We start from the raw sequence: 10,911 nt of genomic DNA, 5'->3' as shown, positions 1-10,911 counted from the left end.
TTAGAGAGAGAGAGAGAGAGAGTGTGTGTGTGTGTGTGTGTGTGTGTGTGACACACACTACAATAGCTTGCATTTGAAGGTCAGAGAAATCTTACAGAAGTCTTTTTTTCTCCTATTATGCCTGTCCTGGGGATTGAACTTAGGTCATCAGGTTTGGCAGTAAGCAACCTCACCCACTGAAAACTCTCTCCAATTCCCTAATTATTTAACTTTACAACTCAGCACGTGAGAGCCTTGGCCACCAAGGCTGAGCACTGAGCGTGATACTGAGAAAAAACATGATGGAAGGAGAGCATTGCTTCTTTATAGAGTCTCTCTCTCTCTCTCTCTCTCTCTCTCTCTCTCTCTCACACACACACACACACACACACACACACCATAACATGTATATCAACAAACACACACACAATCCACGAGCAAAAGTAAACCTGTTTTATTGAAAATATTATAAACCACCTTATAGACCAGTGCAATAAACTTTATAGGGCATATAGTGCATGACAAAACTTCCAGTAGAGTATGGTGTATGTATATAGATTAGGAAAGATGTCTAAGATGTATAATGGAAAGCAGGGTACAGGGCTCCAGATTTGTTTCAGTAGTACAATGCTTGCTGCATGCTCCTGGACCATGATTCAATGACCAGCACTGCAAACGAAAGGTTGTAATTTTTTATATTTATAAACACATAAGTATTCATGCTCACATACAAATACATATCATAATATATTCATGATTATGAAAGCTCTGAAACACACATCTGAACATGGAAACAAGCTGTATTTCTGCAGTGTACAGTGGGATTACCAGCCTGGCAGCAAAAGCATCACTAAACAGAAGCTTCCTCAAGAGTGTCAGCTGTGTCATAGTCACTGGGACAGAGTAAGTGTCTCACTGCAGTTTATATCAGTGAGGACACACTTGTTGATAAAATGTTACTGTGGAGAGAGTGTGCAGTGCTGAAAGAAAGGAGGAAGAGAAGGGAGGGAAACCAAATCTGAGAGAAGTGGAGCCCCAAAGTGTTGGGGAGCAGAGAGCAACTCTGGCCTCAAAGGAACTGCTGGAGCACCTGACACTCAGCAGACACGAGTCAGATCCGGGCAGTCCTGGGAATGGATGGCCCAGCATTGCCAGGTTTCAGGGGCACAGGGAAGAGCTGAGGACTCGGGGACCAGGCCTCTAAGGCTGGTTACAGAAAGATGTGTTGTTGCAGCATGTGTATTTCACAGTGATGTATTTTTCTGTAAAGGTTCGATTGAAGCACAGGTTAGAACATTCCTGTATCATATACTGGATCCTGGGACCTGGATGAGAAAAAAGGCAAAAGGTAAATCATATGCATTTGTGGAAAGAATCAGCTACTCAATAATGGAGAGAATCAGGCTCCCAGCTGGAAGTTCCATCAGTCACTGAAGTGACCATGTGGAATTCTCTTGGCCAACACCCGTCAAGCACTAATTTGGCCAAAGGCAGGCCCTACATTCCCTAAAGAACTAAGTGGATTTTTAGAGTCCAAACATTCCCATTCCTGGGTATGCTCACCCAGAATGTCCCTAAGGACCACCCAGAGACTCCTCACAAAACATTTCCCTCCCTCAATAAGTTGCTTGTTTGAACCAGTAGCAACTAGTACAAGAAGCAGGGGAGCTTTTTTCCCTTTTCAGAGGGGCAGGTCCTCACACACACTGCTTTTATGGTCAGCACAGTGAAAAGGGTTTCATCCCCCATGTGCAAGCTGTCACCCCGAGACCTCCCAGGCACACATACCTGTAGAGACCTCCACCATCGAACACTGCTGGTCACCATCAGTCTCACAAGTGCTTTCTCCTTTCTCACAAATCCCCTCCGAGTTTAAGAGCTCACAATAGAAGCATGACAGTGCTTAAAAGAAGAAAGAAAGTATGAGAGTCTCATTCATCAGACTGTGGTGCTGGTCAATAGGCAAAAAACGGTGGCTGAAGCTGGAGATGCAGAAGGTTCCCCCAAGTCATATCCTGGAAATGGACAAGGCTGCGAGGAGGAAGTTTTGGGTACCTGAGCCAACCACCTATGACTAGGCAAACTCATCTTCTTTGTTCTGGCAAGGGCCTTCCTTGCCCCATTGCCAACTCTAATTTAGGTCCATGAACAGTAAGGTTTAGGAAGCAAGAATGTTTACATGTGAAGGAAAATGATAGAAGAGGGATGGAAGGACCAGAAAGAGAGCACCAGAGCCAGGACAATGAGAATGAGGTGACTGAGGATTGTACAAGTGCCCACAAAGAAAGGGAAGAAAGGATGTGTGGATGTGGGGTTAGATGGTATAGAGGTGGATTCTAAAGGCATTCAGGTCTTACCTCATGTTCCTCACCTCCCCAAAGCCTAAGATCCTTTGACAGTATGACTGTCATTCAGTACTTGCCCCTTCCACTAGCCAGGATCTCACCTTGCAGGAAACCTAGCAGCAATGAGAGGCTCAGCAGGAGCAGCAGGTAGTGCTTTTCCATTCTTGTGAGGCTCCTAGGACCAAAAGTAACAAAGAGCAGGACAGAGTGCTCAGGGCCCAGGGTCAGCAATGCATGCCTATATAGAAGCCCAGGCTGGAAGAGGAAGCCAATAGGATCCCAGTTCAGGCACTGAGCAGATAGCTTGGGGGTAGTCTGGATCTTCCATGAGTCACTGTATGTCTCACCTCTCCTCTACTCCTCTAGTCTGTGAGAAAGGTGCTTTAGGATTCTTGTCCATATATTTTTTTAATTGATTTACAAACAGGTATTAATAGCTGTGAGATTCACACAAATTTTGAGACTAGCGGCTGAGGTGGTTGCTACATACTAGGCTATGAATTTCTAGACAGCTGCAAATCTTATCTCTAACTTGTTACATCTAAATATTAAATCACCTGGCTTCAGGGAAATGGCATAAGTGTGTAGACATGTCTTTATGTGCTCATTAACCACTAAAACACAAACAATAAATTCCAATTTATCTTTGCTGCAGACTGCAGTCACTTTCCTTAAGGCCATATAGAAAGACAAGGGTACTGCCTTTGGGTGCTCTTCACAGAGCCTCCTGAGACCTGGGGACTGTGCATGCACAGAGGAGCCCATCCCAGTGAAATGGCCTATCCAGAGTCTGCAGGCTTACTGGTCCCACCTCCACCCACCAGAGGAGCCTGCCTTCTAGTGCCCTGTTCCAAACCTACTGGGGATTGCACACCATGGGGGAGCCCGCCCAAGTGGACTAGCCCATCTAGAGTCTGATGCATCCTAGTCCCATCTCCAATCACAGGAGGGGGTAAGTGTGGGGTTGTTTCTGGCCCACCTTTTGGGGGCCCTGCTTGGAGTCTCCTGAGAACTGGGGACTGCACACAGGGTAACCAGTCACAGCAGATGAGCCATCAGAGTCTACCAGCATCCCAGTCCCAACTCCACGCTCTGGAAGAGGAGAGCCATTGGAGTATTGGACCTGCTTGTACCCACTGGAAGAGAACATTGGCTCTGTACCCACCAGGAGAGGGAGAGACCCCACCGGTACACACTGGGAAATGGGTTGTGTATATGACAGTATAAGAACACAGTCAACAACAGAAAGATCAGTGTGACACCACCAAAGTCTAGGGACCCTACACCAGCAAGATCTGATCATCCCACCACAGATGAAGCAGAAGACAATGACCCTAAAAACAACTTTATGAGGATGACAATGATAGAGACCCTCAAAGAGGTAATGAGAAAACCCCTTAAAGAAATGGAAGAGAAAATTTAAGAAATGGAGGAAAAGACAAACCAAAAATTGCAAGAAACAATTCAAACAGTGCTAAGCTTGAAAGCTGAAATAGAGACAAATCAAATAAATAAATAAACAAAAATAAACAAAAACAATCACCCTCTACCCCCCCAAAAAAAAACAGTGTAAGGGAATAGGGAATACTGGAAGTAGGAAAGCTAGACAAATGATCAGGAACTGCAGATGCAAGCATAACCAACAGAATACAAGAGATGGAAGAGAGGCTCTCAGGTGTTGAAGATACACTAGGAGAAATAGTTTCGTCAACCAAAGAAAATCTTAAGTCCAACAAATTCCTAACGCAAAATATCCAGGAAATATGAGACACTGTGAAAAGGCCAAACCTAAGAATAATAAGTATAGAAGAAGGTGATGAAATCCAACTCAAAGTTTCAGAAAACATATTCAACAAAATCATAGAAGAAAACTTTCCCATGATAAACTTACAGAACACCAAAAAGAGTAGACCACAAAAATGTCACCTTGCCACATAATAATCAAAACACAAACATACAAAATAAAAAAAAATATTAAGAGCAGCAAAGGAAAAAGGCAAGTAACATTTAAAGTCAAACCTATCAGAATTACACATGAATTCTCCATGGAAACTCTGAAGGCCAGAAGGTACTGAATAGATATTCACCAACACTAAGAGACCATGAATGCCAGCCCAGACTACTATACCTAGCAAAGCTTTAAATCACTACAAATGGACAAACCAAAATATTCCAGGACACACCAGATTTAAACAATACTTATCCACAAATCCAGCCCTACAGAAAGTTCTGTAAAGAAAACTCCAACCCAAGGAAATTTAGTATACCCATGAAAATATAGGCAATGGATAATCCCACCCTACCAACAGTCAAAAGAAAAAAGGGGGGTGTGAATATCCACACAATACCACCACCACAAACAAATCCAAAACAAACAAGAATTAATAATCAATGAACCTTAATTTCCCTCAGTAATAATGGTTTAACTCACCTACAAAATGATACAGGTTGTCAGAATGGATATGAAGACAGAATCCTTCCTTGTGCTGCATACACAAAACACCCCTCAACTTCAAAGATAGACACTAACTTCAGAGTTAAGGGTTGGGGAAAGATTTTCCATTCAAATGGACCCAAGAAACAAGCAGGGGTAGCAATCCTAATATCTAACAAATTAGACTTTGAACTAAAATCAATCAAAAGAGATGAAGAAGGGCATTTCTTATTCATCACAGGAGAAACTCATTAAGATGAAGGTCTCAATTCTGAACATCTATGCCCCAAATACAAAGGCACCCACATTCGTAAAAGAAATATTACTAAAACTCAAATTACACATAAAAACTCATACACTTACAGTGGGATCCAACTCTCAACACTAGACAGGTCCACCAGACAGAAACTTAACAAAGAAACAAAGGAACAAAAGAACTAACAGAAGTTATAACCTGATTGGGTTAAACAGATATTTAAGGAATATTCTATCCGGACACAAAAGAATATACCTTCTTCTCAGTGCCACATAGAGCCTTCTCTGAAATCGACCATGCATTCGGGAATATAGCAAACCTCAATAGGGTAGAAAAAAATGGAATAATCCCCTGTATCTTATCAGACCACTATACTTTAAAGTTAGAATTCAACAACAATACAAATTGAGAAACCCTACAAACTTATGAAAATTGAACAATGAGCAACTGCACCATGCCTGGGTCAAGGAATAAATAAAGAATGAAATTAAAGACTTTCTAGAATTCAACGAGATTGAAGAAACAACATACCCAAACTTATGGGACATTTTAAAGCAGTGCTAAGAGGAAAGTCATGAAGAAACTGGAGAATAGTCACACTAGAGAATTAACAGCACCTCTGAAAGTTCTAGAACAAAAAGAAGCAAGGAGAAGTAAAGGCCAAGAAATAATCAAATTTAGGACTGAAAACAATAAGTAAAAACTGGGAAAACAATACAAATAATCAATGGAAAAAGAGTTGGTTTTTCATGAAAATCAACAAGATAGATAAACCTTTATCCAAAAGGCAGAGAGACAGTCAGTCAGAGAGAGATTGAGAGAGAGAGAGAGAGAGAGAGAGAGAGAGAGAGAGAGAGCAAATAAACAAAATCAGAAATGACATAAAAACAGACTCAGAGGAAATCCAGAGAATATTCAGGTCATACTTTGAAAACCTGTACTCCACAAAATTTGAAAATTTAATGAAGATGGGCAATTTTCTGGATAGATATCACTTAGCAAAATTAAATCAAGAACAGATAAGCAATTTAAATAAACCTCTAACCCCTAATGAAAAAGAAGCAGTCATCAAAGGAGGGGGGGGGTAAAGCCCAGGGCCAGATGGTTTCAGTGCAGAATTCTACCAGAAATTCAAGAAAGAATTAATACCAATACTCCTCAAAGTGTTCCACACAATAGAAGCAGAAGGGTCATCATGAAACTCTTTTTACGAGGCTACAATTATCTTGGTACCCAAGCCATACAAAGACACAACTAAGAGAACTACAGACCAATATCCCTCATGAACATTTATGCAAAAATACTCAATAAAATAATGGCAAATTGAATACAAGAACACATCATGATCAAGTAGGCTTCAGCCCAGGAATGAAGGGATGGTTCAACATATGGAAATCTATCAATGTAATTCACCATATAAACAATCTGAAAAAGAAAAACCACATGATCATCTCACTAGACATTGAAAAGCCCATGACAAAATCCAACACCCCTTCATGATAAAGGTCTTGGAGAAATCAGAGATAACAGAAAAAATACCTGAACATAATAAAAGCAAAATACAGCAAACCAACAACCAAATTCAAACTAAATGGAGAAAAACTCAATGCAATTCCTCTAAAATCAGGAACAAGACAAGGCTGTCCACTCTCTTGAATATTTTCAATATTGTACTTGAAGTACTAGCTAGTGTAGTAAGAAAACAAAAGAAGACCAAGGGGATACAAATGGGAAAGGAAGAAGTCATATTGTTACTATTTGCAGATGATATGACAGTTTACATAAGTTACCCAGAAAACTCTACCAGGGAACTCCTATAGCTGATGAACACCTTCAGCAAAGTGGTAGGATACAAGATTAACTTAAAAAATCAGTATCCCTGTATACAGAGGATAAATGGGCTGAGAAAGAAATCAGAGAAAGATCACCTTTTACAACAGCCACAAACAACATTAAATATCTTGGGGTAATGCTAACCAAACAAGTGAAAGACCTATATAATAAGAACTTTGAGTCTTTAAAGAAAGAAATTAAAGAAGAAACCAGAAAATGAAAAGATCTCCCATGCTCTTGAGTAATTAGGATCAACACAGTAAAAATGTCAATCTTGCCAAAAGCAATCTACAGATTCAATGCAATCCCCATCAAAATCCCAGCACAATTCTTCACAAGACCTTGAAAAAAACAATACCCAAATTATATGGAAACACAAAAGACCCAGGATAGCCAAAACAGCCCTGTACAATAAAGGATCTTCTGGAGGCATCACCACCCCTGATTTTAAGCTCTATTATAGAGCTATAGTCCTGAAAACAGCTTGGTATTTGCCCAAAAATAAACAGGTAGACCAATGGAATTGAATCGAAAACCCTGATATTAACCCATACACTTACGAACACCTGATTTTTGACAAAGGAGCTCAAATTATACAATGGAAAGAAAGAAAGCATCTTCAACAAATGGTGCTGGCATAGCTGGGTGCTGACCTGTAGACAACTGCAAATAAATCCATATCTATTGCTATGCACAAAACTTAAGTACAAACGAATCAAAGATCTCAACATAATTCCAGCCATACTGACCCTCTTAGAAGAGAAAGTGGGAGGTACCCTTGAACAAATCGGTACAGGAGACCTCTTTTTGAACATAACTCCAGTAGCACATACAGTGAGATCAACAATTAATAAATGGGACCTCCTCAAACTGAAAAGTTTCTATAAGGCAAAGGACACAGTCAACAAGACCAAATGGCAGCCCACAGATGGGAAAAGATCTTCACCAACTCCACATCTGGCAGAGAGCTGATTTCCAAAATATGCAATGAACTCAAGAAGCTAGTTACCAAGAACACCAAATAATCCAATTTAAAAAATGGGGTACAGAACTGAAGAGAGAATTCTTAATAGAGGAATCCAAAATGGCTGAAAGACACTTAAGAAAGTGGTCAACATCCTTAGCCATCAGGGAAATGCAAATCAAAACAACTCTGAGATACCATCTTAATCCTGTCAGGATGGCTGAAATAAAAAACACTAAAATCAATTTATTCCCGAGAGGATGTGGAGAAAGGGGAACACTTCTCTATTGCTGGCGGGAGTACAAACTCATACAGCCACTTTGAAAATCAGTATGGCAATTCCTCGGGACATGGGAATCAGTCTACTATAAAATCCAGCAATTCTACTCTTAGGCATAACCCAAAAGATACACATTCATCCAACAAAGACATTTGTTCAGCTATGTTCATAGCAGCATTATTTGTAATAGCCAGAACCTGGAAGCAACCTAGATGCCCCTCAACTGAAGAATGAATGAAGAAAATGTAGTACATTTACACAATGGGGTACTACTCAGAGGAAGAAAACAATGGAATCTTGAAATTCTCATGCATATGGGTGGAACTAGAAGAAATCCTCCTGAGTGAGGTAACCCAGTCACAAAAAGACAAACACAGTATGTACTCACTCATATATGGCTTTTAGACATAGAGCAAAGGATTACTAACCTACAATTAACACAGACAGAAAAGGTAGGAAACAAGGAGGACCCTAACAGAGACAAACATGGTCCCCCAGAGACAGGGAAAGGGACAAGATTTCCTGAGAATTTGGGAGCATGGGGGGAGGCGAGAGGGAGTCAGGAGAAAGCAAAGGGGTGAATTTTATTTTTTATTTACTTGTAGATTTAATACACAAAGGTCCCACATACTTTGTGCTGGAGCCAATAAGTGTGACCTCTAGTCCTGTCTACAGATCATTCATTTTATAGTCTTGTTGGGAGCATCACTGTCAAGTGTTGAGAACCTGCAGTCTCTGAAACCAGGTTTGAGGAATTCCCAACATCCTGGAGAGTGGTTTCATCACATTCTTATATTTGTTTCCTTATAGATGTCCATAAACTGCCACCTCTAGTAGTTAGTCTATATACTAAAGGTAATGAAGTATAACATTAGCTCCAGCTCAGCACAGGCAGCCCCTGTCTTGGTGAAGGTAACAGAGAGAAGACACTTTGTATCCGAGCGTGAGGCTTGAAGTACAGTTGCAGCAAGGCAACTTCTGTATAACTGGCATGTAGAATTGGTCAGTAAGATAGATCTGGGACTCCTTACTGTGTTGTCATCACTGGAGAAACCACACTCTTGATTCTGTCATAAGGTTGATCTACTGTTACTCTTAGTTTTCTTGAAAGAATCGTGAAACAAGCAAACCCTCCATTCTATTCTGAATTCCTGATGTGATAGCAGTAGTTCATGTCTCAAAAATGTTGATGATGTGAGAGGGAATACTTGGAAAGATGTTTTCAGCTGAAGAATGTCTTTGGGAAGCTTACAAGGTCATATGAGATTAAAATGCCTAAAATTCATCATAAACATGCATAGAACTTCAAAGAGCAAAGATTAAAAAAAATTAAATTAGAGGAGGTGTACAAAAAGGTTCAGTTCCTCTTCCACAAGACCCTGACTCAAGTCCCAGCACTCATATGGTGGTTTACAATCATCTATAGCTCCAGCTCCAAAGCCCTCTTCTGGTCTCTGAAGGCAGTAGGTGTCCATGTGGTACCCAAACATATATTTAGGCAGAACAACCATACACATAAAAAATTAAACATTGTTAAAACATCAGAAGGAGAAAGAATAACCAACTTGAAAATATGTTTATGCATTCCAAGTATAGGAACCCACCATGTAATTCTAGCCATTGTGATGACAGAGCTCTGTGAGTTCAGACAATCATTGTCTGTACTGGGATTTACAGGCAACCAAAGGATACAGTGTGAAGCCCTGACTCAAAATTCAAAAAGTAAAGAAAAAAATTGCCAAAAGCTAAATGCACGGTAGGAAGAGAAATGTAAGAAACAATGGCTATGCCCGGAGAGATCTGGAAGCTGATTGTGGGCAGCCTTCTGACCTGTCCCTCCCACTTTCTAAAGGTTGTTGAAAATGTCTGAGAAGAAAAATGCAATTTCACACACCCTGGGACTTCCCTATCCTAGCCAATTACATCAGCTTATCGCTTGTTTGAGTTAAGGGACCAAACACTGGAGTGAGCCTTAAGGAGAAAAGCCACTGCTTTCTATGTGGCTATGATCTATAGTAGCCCTGAAAGTGAGAGGCTGCATATTTAGGAGATTTGAAAATTTCCCATCTCCTGATGCTTTCCCTCCACCTTAGCTCTCTAAAAAAGGGATTTCCACATTTAGACTCTGGCTGACAATACAACAAAAAAGCAAAATCTCAGGATATCCATAATTCCAGATTCTGCAGTGCCTGCTGCAATCTGGTTTGAAAAGGATAACTTTGGTATGACCTATTCTTAAGAATGGTTTTGGTCAAGGATGACTACAGCTACAGAAATGAGTATTAGAATGACCATTCTCATCACACAACCTATCCAGAAGGTCACAGTGTGTAGCAACTAGATAGGTACCACAACAAATCCTCGACTTCTGACAGAAATGGTCCTGCAGAACCAGAAAACCCTAGACATCTTTTCTGAAGAAGCCAGGTGTGTACATGTCTCCCTCAGTAAAACCTGTAGGCATAGAGAAAAATCTCGCACAAATCAAACCTCCTACCAGACAGGAAGAGAACTAAAGACCTGGAGCAGACCTGCTGGGTAGGCCTGCTCCTAGGCAGCTTTTCCCAGTTATTTTGGGTTCTTTTAGTTCCCATAGCTCCTTTGTTCTTGTTTCCTTTCTTATTATTTTGCATCTTCAGCTCCTGCTTTCTTAATGTTCTGGTACAACTACATAACAAGCCTCTCAGATGGTATTGTCTTGTGGAAATTAACCCTAGCTATCAACACCAGCCCCTGTCTCCCACTATTGGGGACCTCTGGATTTCCATGTTACAGGGAAGCCTGACTTATCCTATGTTACCCATTCCCTTCTTTTTCAAA

General features: G+C 40.7%; 1 protein-coding gene across 1 annotated transcript; it reads right to left on the bottom strand.

Moving 5' to 3' along the window:
* Positions 1 to 1,172: 1,172 nt before the first annotated feature.
* LOC127231335 (prostate and testis expressed protein 14) lies at positions 1,173 to 2,486 on the bottom strand. Its single transcript, XM_051196879.1, has 3 exons — positions 2,426 to 2,486; positions 1,768 to 1,881; positions 1,173 to 1,304 (listed from the first exon to the last, which is right to left on the bottom strand). Exons 1-3 carry the CDS (start codon positions 2,484 to 2,486, stop codon positions 1,180 to 1,182), a joined length of 300 nt encoding a protein of 99 aa, XP_051052836.1. The 3' UTR covers positions 1,173 to 1,179.
* Between the last annotated feature and the right edge of the window lie 8,425 nt (positions 2,487 to 10,911).

The sequence above is a fragment of the Phodopus roborovskii genome, unplaced genomic scaffold (assembly GCF_943737965.1).
Source record: "Phodopus roborovskii unplaced genomic scaffold, PHOROB, whole genome shotgun sequence".
NCBI classification, from domain to species: domain Eukaryota; kingdom Metazoa; phylum Chordata; class Mammalia; order Rodentia; family Cricetidae; genus Phodopus; species Phodopus roborovskii.
The sequence above is the reverse complement of the archived record's forward strand: the minus strand, read 5'-3'. Positions and strand labels throughout refer to the sequence as shown.